This window comes from Erythrolamprus reginae, chromosome 1 (genome assembly GCF_031021105.1).
Source record: "Erythrolamprus reginae isolate rEryReg1 chromosome 1, rEryReg1.hap1, whole genome shotgun sequence".
Classification (NCBI taxonomy): domain Eukaryota; kingdom Metazoa; phylum Chordata; class Lepidosauria; order Squamata; family Dipsadidae; genus Erythrolamprus; species Erythrolamprus reginae.
In genome coordinates this window covers 17,599,621-17,615,628 of record NC_091950.1, presented here as the reverse complement: position 1 = coordinate 17,615,628, position 16,008 = coordinate 17,599,621, and the positions used below count along the sequence as shown (strand labels likewise).

The window sequence follows — 16,008 nt, the reverse complement described above, 5'->3', positions numbered from 1 at the left end:
ACCGGCTAAGTCTTCTTTTTGAGGGCTATAATTATTGACTCCCTCACAGTGATGGCCCTGGCAGCTCCGCCCACTGCTGGCCCACTTCTTCTGCGGCATCTTGCCACCACTCGCATGCATCGCCCCAGCCTTCATTTAACCTTCAGATGCTGTCCAGAAGGCATCTGCAGCTGATAACAAAATTCCGGATCGATCCAGAGCTCTGGTATTGGCCACAGATGCCTTCCAGTAGGCATCTAAAGGCAAAATGGAGACCAGGTTGATGTGTGCAAATGGCGGCAAGTGGCCGCAGAAGAAGACAAAGAAGGTCTCGGGATGTGTGAGGCTTGGCAAGTAGGGCAGCTCCATCACCCCCAATCTAGCTTATTTTTTACTTGCATACTCCACCCCCTGCACCCCAGGGTGGGGTCTTAATTACGGCTAATTTTGTGGATAGGGCTTAATTTGATCCCATGTGCTCAAAAACATGATAGGGCTTCTTTTCAATGTGGGTCGTCTTTTTGGAGAAACACAACACATAAGGACATTCCAGGTTATTGGGTAGAACATGATACATCTCAGGGCCAACCCTAATAAAACCCCTATTTTTCTCATTATAAGACACACTCCCCCCCCTCCCAAAAAAAGAGGGTGGAATTGTTGGTGCATCTTATACACTGAATACAGCCATTTTGAGGCTCCCAAAGCCCCGCCCCTGCATCCCATTTTTTGCAAAAATGGGGTGGGCAAAGGGTTTGGGAGGCCTGCACAGTGCTCCTGGGGGTTTAGGAAAGGCAAAAACACCCCATCTTTGGGAAAAAAACATGTGAAAAACAGGGCATTTTTTTGCAAAAAGTGGAATTTTTGCCTTCCCCAGCCCCCAGGAGCATTTTGTCGGTCTACCAAACCCTCTGTGTACCCTATATTTGCAACAACAAAAAGAACTGGTGAAAAACAGGCCTTTTTTTGCAAAAACAGAGACATTTTTGACTTCCCTTATCCCCCAGGAGGACTCTGCAGGCCTCCCAAACCTTTTGTGTGCCCCATTTTTTTAAAAACAGGTCCATTTTTGCAAAAAATGGGGTGCACAGAGGGTTTGGGAGGCCTGCAGAGTGCTCCTGGGGGTCAAGGAGGACAAAACCCTTTTTTTCTTACTTACCTCTTTGAAATCTTGGTGTGTCTTATTCACCAGCATATCTTATATTCCAAAAAACATGGCACTTTAAAGCTGTGACTTCACTGTTGTGAACAGGTAATAATACCCTACCTTTACTTTGTACAACTCAAAGCAGCATACATAATGCTTCTGCCTATTTTTGCCCAAAACAAGCAGTGCATCGATTGGGCTGTGAGCTTACACTAGCGCTAGAAACTGGTCTCTGGCATATATTATTTGGGTGCTCAGTATCAAGCAACTTTATCTTCTTAACTCTTCCATACTAAAGACACAAATAACAAAATCCCTGTTTTACCAAGTTCATTTTACATTCAAAACCCAATTAGAATTAATAGTTCAACTGATAGAAACATAGAAACATAGAAGACTGACGGCAGAAAAAGACCTCATGGTCCATCTAGTCTGCCCTTATACTATTTCCTGTATTTTATCTTTCAATGGATATATGTTTATCCCAGGCATGTTTAAATTCAGTTACTGTGGATTTACCAACCACGTCTGCTGGAAGTTTGTTCCAAGGATCTACTATTCTTTCAGTAAAATAATATTTTCTCATGTTGCTTTTGATCTTTCCCCCAACTAACTTCAGATAGTGCCCCCTTGCTCTTGTGTTCACTTTCCTATTAAAAACACTTCCCTCCTGAACATATATAAATGTTTCGATCATGTCCCCCCTTTTCCTTCTGTCCTCCAGACTATACAGATTGAGTTCATGAAGTCTTTCCTGATACATTTTATGCTTAAGACCTTCCACCATTCTTGTAGCCCGTCTTTGGACCCATTCAATTTTGTCAATATCTTTTTGTAGGTGAGGTCTCCAGAACTGAACACTGTATTCCAAATGTGAAGAGTAAAAGTCTTTCTCATAATTTGTCACCTAGCCATTTGGAGACTGAATTCAGGCATACAAACCTGTATTTAGCACTAAGCTGAAAATGCTTGCTCAGACCTATTTTCTTGTGCAGAGAAAATTAAAACCAGGTCCATGAAACATACAGAACCAATGCCAAGATCAACCAGGTGCACATATGATGTGTTTTCTGAACACTTTCCCCCCCCCATACACACACACACCCTGCAAAACATGTTTTCTTTCCCCCACTGACTTTTTTGTCACTCTCTTTTGTGAAGCTCTGCTGACTGTTTACAATATATTTTCCTACCGGGAAGATGAGAGGATACACTACAATTGGCAAAGTAACCACGTGAATAGTTCTGCTCTCTGTTCAGTCATGAAGAAACAATTAGTTGGCAGGACATGAATGGGGATAATGTCCTAAAGCACCCACTGTTCTAACCAGCCATATTTTACTTAAAACACCGTTGAAGTTAAAGCGAGGCAAAAGCCTTGCTGTGCAGAGCTGACAAGCTACACAATCCCCAATGTAAGGAGAATAAGAGCTCCGGTTTCTGACACAATAGGTGTGTATGTTTGCCATCAATCCCATCAGCCCAATTGACTCACTACATGGCACCACAGCACAACCAGATTCACCAAATGATCACTCAAGGGCCAGATTCAAAATCTCATCAACACTAAGGAGTAAGGTGAATTCTATATAGAGCGCTGGTGAGACCACATTTGGAATACTGTGTTCAGTTCTGGAGACCTCACCTACAAAAAGATATTGACAAAATTGAACGGGTCCAAAGACGGGCTACAAGAATGGTGGAAGGTCTTCAGCATAAAACGTATCAGGAAAGACTTCATGAACTCAATCTGTATAGTCTGGAGGACAGAAGGAAAAGGGGGGACATGATAAAACATTTAAATATATTAAAGGGTTAAATAAGGTCCAGGAGGGAAGTGTTTTTAATAGGAAAGTGAACACAAGAACAAGGGGACACAATCTGAAGTTAGTTGGGGGAAAGATTTTATTTATTTATTTATTATTCAGACTTGTATGTCGCCCCTCTCCGCGGACTCGGGGCGGCTCACAGCAAAATATAAAGATCAAAAGCAACATGAGAAAATATTATTTTACTGAAAGAGTAGTAGATCCTTGGAACAAACTTCCAGCAGACGTGGTAGATAAATCCACAGTAACTGAATTTAAACATGCCTGGGATAAACATATATCCATCCTAAGATAAAATACAGAAAATAGTATAAGGGCAGACTAGATGGACCATGAGGTCTTTTTCTGCCGTCAGACTTCTATGTTTCTATCTATGTTTCTACACTATGTGGATCAAAACGGAATCCTTAATTAGGAAGCTCAATGAAGCAGCCTTGGGAGAACACTTATTAATCTCAAAGAGTGTCTGTGACAATTGACAGAGGGATAAACTAGGCATCCCACCCTAACCAAAACTAAGGAAAGTCAGAATGTCTAACTAAGGAATTAATGTCACAATTTGAAGATGGTGTTTTTCATTTTTTCCCCAGTTCACATATTCCACTCCTATTTAGGCAGTATTCACACAACACATTTTTTTAAAAAAAACAACAACTCCTACCTTTAATGTTCCAAAGGTGCTTTTTCAAGAGGCAACTGGACTTTCTGGTTTGTTTTTTAAGACCTTCTCATCCAAGAAGGCTCTTCGGCCCTCAGAAGAACTGAAAGAGTTTCTTGGATAAGAAGCAAAACATCTTCAAAGAAAAACCAGAAAGTCCAGTTGCCTCTTGAAAAAGGAGCTTTAGGACAACTATGACCCAGATTGATTGAAAAGCACCAATTTTAAATTAAAAACAACAACAACCTGGAGAAATATCAATTCATGAGAAGTGTTGAAACAAATGGAATTTTCTATCCCCAAAATATACCTGGCCCCTACTCCTTTTGGCATTTATGACGATGCTAAACCTTTCTTTCTAAATAAGGTTTTGGCGCATAACTATATTGATGAGCCATAATACTGTTTAATTGTATACGGTTTTATTATTTCCTATGTATTATCTTTATTGTTGCACACTTACCAGAGCTCTATGATCGGGTGATATAATTTTTTTTTTGCAATAATAAATAAACGAGTATGATAATAATAATAATAAAAAAAATTGATTCTACCTGCTTTGAGCAGGCATCTTTAAAATTCCGTATAAAATAATAAATAATCATGAAAACATGTGAATCAGTTGCCCAAATGATTCCCAACCAAAATTTCAGAGCCTTTCAAAGAATGTGAAGGATTTGCATCACTCTTAGGTGCCATTCAAGAGATACAGATACAGAGATATACATAAAAAGGAACATGGCACTACAGAAACAGCAGAGTTTGAAAAAGTGATGTTTCTCCTACCACCACTTTTGCCATTGTAACAAAAATAATTGCACATTAGCATACTTCAAACATAGGGCAAAGGATAGAGGATTTTACTGAAGGAAGCATGGAGTTATCAGTCCTGCAAGGGATAAATTCTGAAGATCTTTAACTTCTGCTGCACGAATCCCAGCGACCAGTAAGGTCCCACAGAGTGGGTCTTCTCCGGGTCCCGTCAACTAAACAATGTCGCTTGGCGGGACCCAGCAGAAGAGCCTTCTCTGTGGCGGCCCCGGCCCTCTGGAACCAACTCCCCCCAGAGATTAGAATTGCCCCCACACTCCTTGCCTTTCGTAAGCTGCTTAGAACCCACCTCTGCCGCCAGGCATGGGGGAATTGAGATACTCTTTCCCCCTAGGCCTTTAGAATTTTATGCATGGTATGTCTGTACCTATGTTTGGTTTTATACTAAGGGTTTTTAACTGTTTTAGTATTGGATTACTATTATATGCTGTTTTATTGCTGTTGTTAGCCACCCCGAGTCTGCGGAGGGGGCGGCATACAAATCCAACAAATAAATAAATAAGTCGGCAGAACAATTAAGGCAATTAATAAAGAGCTACCAAAAAAGTACCATTAACAATATTAGCAAGCTGCTGAACCTGGCAGAACCATTTATAAAATCTATTGGAAAACAAATAATAAATGTAATCATTTGTTTATTACTTGGCTATCTTAGACCCTTAGAAAAAGTACACAAATACCCTAATGGACACGAAGTACAAGATAATACAGAGAAAGGAATGACAGTGAAAAAACAAGGCTCCATAAAATTTAAGAAGGAAATTCGTTTTTCAAAAATCCATGTAAAACTGTTCCTGGATGAGTATACAGTGTTCCCTCGATTTCCGCGGGGGATGTGTTCCGAGACCGCCCGCGAAAGTCGAATTTCCGCGAAGTAGAGATGCATAAGTAAATACACCATTTTTGGCTATGGACAGTATCACAAGCCTTCCCTTAACACTTTAAACCCCTAAATTACCATTTCCCATTCCCTTAACAACCATTTACTCACCATTATTACTGGTACTCACCATTGAATAAGACACTTAGTGATCCTGATATTTATAAACATAATTATTTATTAACAATAATTATTCTTTTTGTTATTTATTTGCAAAAATTATTAGTTTGGCGATGACATATGATGTCATTGGGCGGGAAAAACTGTGGTATAGGGGAAAAAACCGTGCAGTATTTTTTAATTAATATTTTTTGAAAAACCGTGGTATAGGCTATTCGCGAAGTTCGAACCCGTGAAAATCGAGGGAACACTGTAAAGCCAGACTCACAGCTTTAATGATCACTCTGTAATTCGTAGTTACTTTTTCTTTCTTTTTTTCTTTTTTTTGCAATAACCACAAGGGACTAGAGGAGCTGGAGGAAAACGTATTTTCAAGCACTGGATGCCAATTAAGATATTACAAGAATATTACAGTACAGTATCTGCACTGCATTTTCCCATGGATGCCACAATTCCATGTTTGAATGTATTCAATATACAAGAACAACCAGAAAAGTTTGCTTAAGAATGGGGGGTGGGGGTGAGAAACCCTCACAACTCTTACTGATTTGCCAAATGCAGTAATAGTAAGTAGCACAGTGATTTAACAATGTTGTCAATGACATTCAGAACTCATCAGAAAGGGCGCATTAAACAGCAGAGCACAGAGCTACATCACTTTCATCAGCCCTCTATAAACCATTACCATCAATATAGCCCAATAAATGTCTCTACACCCCACAGCACGTCCTGTTTAATTCTCCATATCAACTACATCTGTTCTTCTGCAACAATGAACACTAGTGTGAAGGTAACAAGAAATGAAGAGTCCAGACTGGTTCAAATAGCTCACACCGTGTAGCTAAATATTAATTTGCCATCCAATACTATGGGACATAACTGGAATTCCCTATCATGTGTCTTATTCGTTTTTTTTAAATGCATATCCTGATCTTCCTTCAGAAATCCACATTTGCCTCATTTCTAGCCCAAACTTTTCTAATTCTTATAGTCTGACACATGATTCAGTTCTATAATAATACAAGATACAGTGTTCCCTCACTTTTTGCGGGAGATGCGTTCCGAGACCGCCCGCGAAAGTTGAATTTCCGCAAAGTAGAGATGCGGAAGTAAATACACTATTTTGGGCTATGAACAGTATCACAAACCTTCCCTTAACACATTAAACCCCTAAATTGCAATTTTCCATTCCCTTAGCAACCATTCAGATTATTACTTACCATATTTATTTATTAAAGTTTATTTTAAAAAATATTTATTAAAGGCAGACGAAAGTTTGGCGATGACATATGACGTCATCGGGTGGGAAAAACCATGGTATAGGGGGGGGAAACCCCGCAAAGTATTTTTTAATTAATATTTTTGAAAAACCGTGGTATAGACTTTCCGCGAAGTTCGAACCCGCGAAAATCGAGGGAACACTGTAACATATATAAATACATAGCAGAGATGGGCTTCACATCATTTAACAACTGGTTTGCCCAGAATTAAAAATGTGAGCATGACCGTGCGCACTGTTAAAAAACATGGCAATTTGCTTGTGCGCTATGTCTGCAGTGTCATAAAACCACAGTGATATAGGGCAGAATTGCGCCCGGCAGGTGGATGGGCCCACTCACAAGTCGCTACTACCGGTTCGCCTGAACCAGTCCAAACCGGCTGAATCCCACCTCTGATACATACATACATACATCAGTATTAATAATAATAATAATTATTAATAATAATTAATAATAATAATAATAATTTATTGGATTTGTATGCCGCTTTCTCCATAGACTTGGGGCGGCTAACAACAATGATAAAAACAGCATGTGACAATCCAATAATAAAACAACTAAAAACCCTTATTATAAAACCAAACATACACACAAACATACCATGCATAACTTGGGGGAAGGAATAGCTCAACTCCCACATGCCTGGCGGTATAAATGAGTCTTGAGTAGTTTACAAAAGACAGGGAGGGTGGGGGCAATTCTAATCTCCGGGGGGAGTTGGTTCCAGAGGGCCGGGGCCGCCACAGAGAAGGCTCTTCCCCTGGGGCCCGCCAAATGACAAAATACATCTGGACAGCAAGAATTTAACCAAAATGTGAAACGGACTTTATATATAAAGGAATTATCTTCAGCATAAAGACCTCAGGCTGCACCGAGTTACCACAATAAAAGATCCACAAACAGGAAAACACACATTCTCAACAGTGTGCGCTTCAACTCAGTTTGTTCTTCTGTTCCAATTTGTAATGGAATTTACATTCCACATTACGTCATTCTTAGTGCCTTCTTTTGAACTGTCCCTAATAAATTAAATGTCTTTACACTAAGTAGGATCCTAAATATCCTGTTGGCATTTATAAGGTGATCATCCCACTTCTCTTACAGGGAAAAAAAAAGTATTTTTATTTCAACTTTGAAGGAACTTTTATGGTGGCTGCAATCTTTAATATGTGGGAAGAATTTGCAGGTTGGCCCTTACCAGCATAGATCTTCAGTGTAAACACACAATGTGGCTCTATCAAAAACTAGACCATATGTATTCATTTATTATAAATATATGTTCCCCCTCGGTTGACATCTAATAATAATAACCACAATAACCATTATAAACCAACATTGGTAGCAAGGTTTTTCTTTGCCAAACAGGAGACACTGATGTAGCCTTCGTTTAATTCCAAAAAGGTGGGTTCACAATTCTTAGCCAATTTGTGTTTCCTGAGATCACATCGCAGCTCCAGAAGATAACACCACAAACCCAGGAGGAAGGAACTGCTACTTCAAAGTGTTGCAGACAGATGTTATGTTCACACCTCGTATGTACCTTGAAGCATCTTTTTTTGTATTATTTCAAAAAAAATGCTGCAGTGTTGATGACCTTTTCATGGAATAACAGGCTACAACTTGATAATAGCAAAAGTAAAATCCTGTTATGTTCATACCATCCATTTTCTGAAACAAAGTCATTGGTTCAATTATTTCCATTGTTAACTCTTTGCGGACATGCTGCAAATCCCATCACTCAAAGGATATCAATTGGAGGGAACAAGAAGAAGGGTCTTCTCTGCTGTAGCCTCTGCTTTGTGGAATAGTCTTCTACTGGAGACCCAACCCTTTTTTTATAAGGCTTTAAAACTTGTTCCTTAACCAGGGGTTCCAAAAGTGTTAAGGGACCCATTCCTTGCTTGTACTGTTAGTTAGAAACATAGAAACATAGAAGACTGACGGCAGAAAAAGACCTCATGGTCCATCTAGTCTGCCCTTATACTATTTCCTGTATTTTATCTTACAATGGATATATGTTTATCCCAGGCATGTTTAAATTCAGTTACTGTGGATTTACCAACCACGTCTTCTGGAAGTTTGTTCCAAGGATCTACTACTCTTTCAGTAAAATAATATTTTCTCATGTTGCCTTTGATCTTTCCCCCAACTAACTTCAAATTATGTCCCCTTTTTCTTGTGTTCACTTTCCTATTAAAAACACTTCCCTCCTGAACCCTATTTAACCCTTTAACATATTTAAATGTTTCGATCATGTCCCCCCTTTTCCTTCTGTCCTCCAGACTATACAGATTGAGTTCATTAAATCTTTCCTGATACGTTTTATACTTAAGACCTTCCACCATTCTTGTAGCCCGTCTTTGGACCCGTTCAATTTTGTCAATATCTTTTGGCTAACCATCTTGGCTGCTGTATTTATTTCGTGAATGTTTTTATTGTTTTTAACTATTTTATTAGTTTCAGAACTTAAGCCATTCCGTCACTTGGCTGAGATGGGCGACTATAGAAATTGGACAAATAAAGTTGCATTTGTAAAATAAGCATTTATTAAACTTATCTGCCACCGGACTCTCAATGATTCTGGGCAGCTCACAACGAAGAAATAAACACATTACAATAAAATCAGTAAAAGATAAAAGCTGGAAAAGACAGGCCTGATGGAGGGAAACAAAGGTGTTCACTCTCCCTGGCTGTGCGAGGAGCCAGGTAGTCACCAATCTCCTCAACAATAATCTCTGCGTCTTCTCTTTTGAGGGCTATTCAGATTTCTGGAGGAATGCAAAAGTGCTGCAAAAAATGTGTGATTCTGGAGTCCAAATGGACCAGAGGTCTCCAAACTTGACAACTTTAAGACTTATGGACTTCAGCTCCCAGAATTCTCCAGCCAGCTATGCTGGCTGGAGAATTCTGGGAGTTGAAATCCACAAGTCTTAAAGTTGCCTAGTTTGGGGACCTCTGCAATAGACAAAACTGTTTATGGAGTGTGCCAACCCTGCAAGAACAGAATGGTTGGGCACATCCTATGAGAAACACACAGTCTCCCAAGTAACTGGGCCATGTAGAATTTTATAGATGACAACCAGCACTTTTAAAGAGGAAGGTTTTTACCCCACTGTAATGTTTCTAATTATGACGTTTATAATCATCTAACTGCATTGCAACAGACATTCTCCCATCTTAATGTCATTTCTTAGAAGATGATAGTTGATCATTCTGTTGATATTTCATTTAGAAAATGTAACATTCCCCTTTAGTTAATAACTGAATTTCCGCAGAAAGCCAATCTTTCTCACTAAAAGAACAGTGACTTCAGAAAAGAGTAACATTTTATTACTAATATGGCTACAACACGCATTGCAAACCCCTAGTTATAAAGCAATCTACATGAACTAATGCCCAAACCAACTCCTAAGGAATCAACTGTTTGTTATAAAGTGCTATTTGTCATAGCACATAGATATTATATACTAAAACGATATAAGCACTATCTTGAACTCTGATTTTATACAACATTGCAAGGATAGGAAATAAAATTATTTTCTCCAATATTTTCTGTTTCAGTAAAAGCAAGTGGATATTAAATATCCTTGATCTCATATATTTCCACCCAGAGACAGACAGAATACAAAGGAAAGATATTTTTCCGTCTGTTCAAATCCAGATACTCCACCCAAGCAGGAGAGCATTAATTGAATTCTAACATGGAAAAGAATGATTCTCCCTGATATAACAGCAGTGTCTTGATGACAATCCATATTTCATTAAGTGTATTATGATACCTGAATACACTGACCCACACTACAAAACCATGTAACAATTTTTTTTAACAATTCCTAAACACTGGATACATGTTTCCTTAAATGAATGAATATCCCAGATTATAGACTGGAATTTCCTTGTAATTCTCACTGCTCATCTAACAATAAGCAGTAGCTTAAACAAATGGAAAGAGCCGCTTCTCACAATGTCCTCACTATTTCCTACAGGAAAATATACACCACCTAAAAGCAAAGATAGGTAGAAGTCATCCTTTCAACAATTTACACACACCCATGTAAATTAGATGCAAGCTTTTTCTAATTTTGCATTTCCTTCATTTTCACATTTCTCTTTTATCCAGGAAAAGATTCTTAACCTTTTCTTAATATACTCCTGAGGGCAAATGGGGAGATTGAATTGATTCTCTTGTGCATAAATTAAGGGCTAATTAATTTCTTCCCCATTTTCATTTCCACAAATACATATAATACTGCTTTATCCCTCAATACTGCCCTTTCTTATATACAAATAAAAGAATGGGAGCCATGAAACTCCTCACTACAAACATAACAAGATGAGATGTAATTACCACACATCTTGAATGTTTTAATTAAACACTCCTCCCAATATACGCAAGACTCTTCAATTCCCGGTCCATAAATTGGGAAGAGAGTTATTATTTCCTGGATATGGAGGGGATTTACTCTACAATTTCTTCATATACTTATAAGGAAGATGTATACATTATTATCTATACATTGAGCAGGGGAATTATCTGCCTAAAATTATAGGCACTTCTAACCTCCTCCCCATATTTGCCATTATACAAAATATTATTTATTGGCCAAGTGCGATTGGACACACAAGGAATTTGTCTCCAGTGCATAAGCTCTCAGTATATGTACAAGCAACACAATGATAACTCATAAGATACAACCAACAAAGTGATAGTCATAAAATACCAAAAGGAGTAGGTAATAGCAAAGATGAGAAGGATAATACTAATAGTCCTGCTGTTTGGTTGGTTATTAAAAATATTAATTTGGTCCATCCCTTGAGGAAAGAGGAGTTCATCATTATAACCTCTTTTATCAAAATCCACTTATTCTCTCTTATTCCTCTGATATTTAATAAAAGACAAAAGTGTTACAATCCCTTCTGTTTTGGAAGTTAACTCCATTCCCATGCTCCCCCACCCCTATTCTTACTCTTTATTAATCCAGTATCCCTCACTTGAAGCAGAATGGAATTAAGATTCCTTCTCCTGGCCAACTCACCTTCCAAGCTTGTCATCTATCTATCTATCTATCTATCTATCTATCTATCTATCTATCTATCATCTATCTATCTATCTATCTATCTATCTATCTATCACCTATCTATCTATTATCTATCAATCCCCTATCTGTCTGTCTGTCTGTCTGTCTGTCTGTCTGTCTGTCTGTCTCTCTATCTCCATCTCTCTCTATCTATCTAGATAATAGCTAGCTAGCTACTATCATGTATCTATCTATCTATCTATCTATCTATCTATCATCCATCCATTCATCCTTTCTCCATCTTTTAATAACTCCATGATAGATTGGGAAAGCACAATTCCCTTCCTCCTACCAAAAATAAGTGCACAGGTGGGTCATTTCATCCCCCTTGACCTCCTTTATTTAGTTTATCCATCTTTGCACTCCATCTCTCAGGTCTTTTTAATGCCAATTTCTTTTGCAAGGGGAAGATAATGCATTCAGCATATTTTTTTACACGTATTCGTGACATCCTCATCCTACCTTTCTTGATCGCAAATTACCAAGGCCCCTAGCAGATAACATAAACCATGACTCCTAAGGGTGGTGGTAATAATAATAATAATAATAATAATAATAATAATCATCATCATCATCATCATCACTACACTTGCAGGATTGATTTATTCATTTTAAACCGTGGGGTTTAACTTCTCCCTTGTTCCTAAGGAGATTTTCTCCCCAATATTTGTTGTTTTGATTCCCAGGTCCATCCCTAATCAGGGGGCGTCAGTTCTCCCCCTCCCTCAATTGCCCCCCCTCAACTTGAAACCCTCCGTTTTCTACAAACCCCCCCCCACACCCACTCGGTGAGGGGAGGTGGAAAGGATGTCGATACGGCGTCTCCCACGCCCCACTTCATTTTATTTTCCTTCATTCCTCCCCCTCAAATTGAGGGGGAGGTCTTTAAACTCCCCCCCCCAGTTTTCTCGGGGGGAAAGGAAAAAAAGGGTGTTCATAGACACCCCCACCCCGACTTCTCCTCAGGAAACGGGACTTTTAAAAACGAGCCCCACAGAGAAGGGGGGCGAATTTCGATGCAAGCCGTCACCCCCCCCCTCGCCCCCGCGTTTGTGAGGGGACTCGGGCAGCGCGTCAGTCCGGCGGTCCCTCCCGCTCTCCATCCTTCCCTCTCCCTCCGACGGGGCCTCCTCACCCGGTGGGCGCGCGTCAGGCTGAGGTCTTTCATGACCTCCTCGAAAGCCGCTGTCTCCTCGGCCTGCTTCTGGTTGTGCAGCGCGATCTTCTCGCTGAATTTCCGCGGGTTGTTCGACGACGCAGCCGCCATCTTCCCCCGTCCGCATCCCTCCTCCTCCTCCTCCTCTTGCCCCCCCTCCCTTTCCCACCCCCGACTCCCCCCTCCCACCGGGGGCTCCAGGCACCGCCACCAACCAGGCGGCGACGACTTGCGCAGGCGCGCCAGCGAGGGAGACGAGGCCGAAGCGAAGAGAAGAGGCTCGCAAGGCTTGGGACCACGCGCCTCTGCGCGTGCGCCGCCTGAGCAACAACCACTCAAAATAAAAAGTAAAAAAACAGGCAGCCGGACGGGCCTGAACTGCGCAGGCGTAAGAACAGGCAGACTTGGGGAAAGGGAGGTGGGAAGGAGTGCAGAGTCGCCGCTTGCGAAGCCAACCCGGGGCCGGGCGCTTTGGCGCACGCGCGGTGCCTTTCCTCGGTTTCATCGCAACTCCTTCAAGCAGGCGCACAAGACTGATTTTTTCCCCCCTATCTCTATGGGCCGAATCCTTCTTTCTACGCTTGCGCGGAGGGAGGGGATCTTCTCTGGCCCCTTTCACACTTAGCAGGCAAGTAAGCCGTCTGTGTTGCGCATGATCGGACCGCCTGTCCACTAAGACTCACTTATACCGCCAGGCATGGGGGAGTTGAGACACCTTTCTCCCAGGCTTTTTTTAATACAGTACTTTGTTTTATGTTTGGTATGAATGTTGCTGTTTGGTTTTTTAAATAAGGATAGGGTTTTATATATTTTTAATATTAAATTTGTTCCACTGCTATATTTTTATTCCTGTTGTGAGGGGCGGCATACAAATCTAATTAATAATAATAATAATAATAATAATAATAATTTCTTTTTTGAAAGAGCAAAGCTTTCTCTGTCTTATGTACGCTGAGAGCATATGCACCAAGACAAATTCCTTGTGTGTCCAATCACACTTGGCCAATAAAAATTCTATTCTATTTCTAGTTGTCCTTTTTTATTTTAGGGGGACTTTATTCTCCTTTAAATTCCCCTTCACATGTCTCTTTCCTATTCCTCAGCAGCTGCATTTATGTAACAGCTTTAATTTGGTGCCTGGATTTTTTTTTGGGGGGGGGGGGTACTTTCAACATTTGCACCATCTTCAGCCGTTTAGTTCAGTGTTCAAATCTAATTTTGACAGCTTGAAAATGGGTGGACTTCAACTCCCAGATTCCCAATCCATTCATAATCTATGCTGGTTGGAGAATTCTGGGAGTTGAAATCCACATATATTCAAATTCTTAACTTAAAGTTGAGAAACACTAGGTGAGCCAACAAGAATAGAATAGCATAGAATTTATTGGCCAAATGTGATTGGACATATAAGGAATTTGTCTTTGGTGCAGATGCTCTCAGTGTACATAAAAGAAAATATACATTTGTCAAGAATCATGAGGTATAACAATGATTGTCGCAGGGGTCAAATAAGCAATGAAGAAACAATATTAATAAAAATCTTAAGGATACAAGCAACAAGTTACAGTCATACAGTCATAAGCGGGAAGAAATAGGTAGTAGGAATGATGAGAAAAAACTAGTAGAAGTCTGACAGCAGAAAAAGACCTCATGGTCCATCTAGTCTGCCCTTATACTATTTTCTGTATTTTATCTTAGGATGGATATATGTTTATCCCAGGCATGTTTAAATTCAGTTACTGTGGATTTATCTACCACGTCTGCTGGAAGTTTGTTCCAAGGATCTACCGCTCTTTCGGTGAAATAATATTTTCTCACGTTGCTTTTGATCTTTCCCCCAACTAACTTCAGATTGTGTCCCCTTATTCTTGTGTTCACTTTCCTATTAAACACACTTCCCTCCTGAACCTTATTTAACCCTTTAATATATTTAAATGTTTCGATCATGTCCCCCCTTTTCCTTCTGTCCTCCAGACTATACAGATTGTAGTAATAGTAGTAATAGTAGTGCAAAACTTAATAGTTTGCCAGTGTTGAGGGAATTATTTGTTTAGAAGAGTGATGATGTTTGGGGGAAAACTGCTCTTGTGCACCAAGCTAAGGACAATCCCCTCACCGATATTAAACTCTGTTGTGGAATGGATTCAGAATAACACCAGGATGTTGTATACTTTCAAGATTTTTCAAAGACACTCTTTTCCTACCAACCCAGGCTACCATGTTAACAATCTTAGAACAAACTATCCTGGCTGAGCAGTTATGTGTTTTAATACAGTACAGCCATTCTCTTTTAGCTATAGGGGCTCTTTCCATGAATTTATTTCACTCGATTTTCAAAGATATCAAATACTGTAACCCAATTTTTTTTCCAATTTTGAGAATATTTCAGTTGTGTGGACTGAATTCCCAGAACTCGGGGAATTAAGACGGGATCCCAGAGTCCCATGGCAGCTAAGGAATTCTGCAAGTTGAAATGCATTCTTGGAGGGATATAGACATTTCAAAAAATGTGAAAATAAATGCATATATGCATGTGGTTGCTTCGACTCTTCCTTTTTGTAGTTCTGATCTCTTGGAAATTTTTGAGTAATTCAAACTGTAAATAAATGATTCAGAAATAAATTAGCCAATTATAATATTATAAATTTTATTTATTTATTTGTTTGTTTGTTTGTTTGTTTATTAGATTTGTATGCCGCCCCTCTCCATAGACTCGGGGCGGCTAACAACAATAATAAAATAACATATAACAAATCTAATATTTAAAATAATTTTAAAAAAACTTATTTAAAAAACCAAACATACACACAAGCATACCATGCATAAATTGTATAGGCCTAGGGGGAAGGGAATGATTTCCCCCCCAGGGTGATGGACAAATAGAATTGTCCTTGGGAGGCAAAACCCACAGCCACTCCGTCTTATCAGGGTTGAGTTTGAGTCTGTTGACACCCATCCAGACCCCAACAGCCTCCAGACACCGGCACATCACTTCCACTGCTTTGTTGACTGAACATGGGGTGGAGATGTACAGCTGGGTATCATCTGCG

At 39.7% G+C, this 16,008-nt stretch overlaps 1 protein-coding gene across 6 annotated transcripts in view; it reads right to left on the bottom strand.

Annotated features, from left to right (window-relative positions):
* Positions 1 to 13,091, bottom strand: part of CRTC1 (CREB regulated transcription coactivator 1) — a 168,702-nt gene extending 155,611 nt beyond the window's left edge. For all 6 annotated transcript variants that reach the window (XM_070745769.1, XM_070745785.1, XM_070745802.1 and 3 more), the window contains exon 1: positions 12,938 to 13,091. In XM_070745769.1, the coding sequence (XP_070601870.1) occupies positions 12,938 to 13,069 (132 nt within the window). In that variant the 5' untranslated portion in view covers positions 13,070 to 13,091. The remainder of the gene's footprint in view (positions 1 to 12,937) is intronic.
* Between the last annotated feature and the right edge of the window lie 2,917 nt (positions 13,092 to 16,008).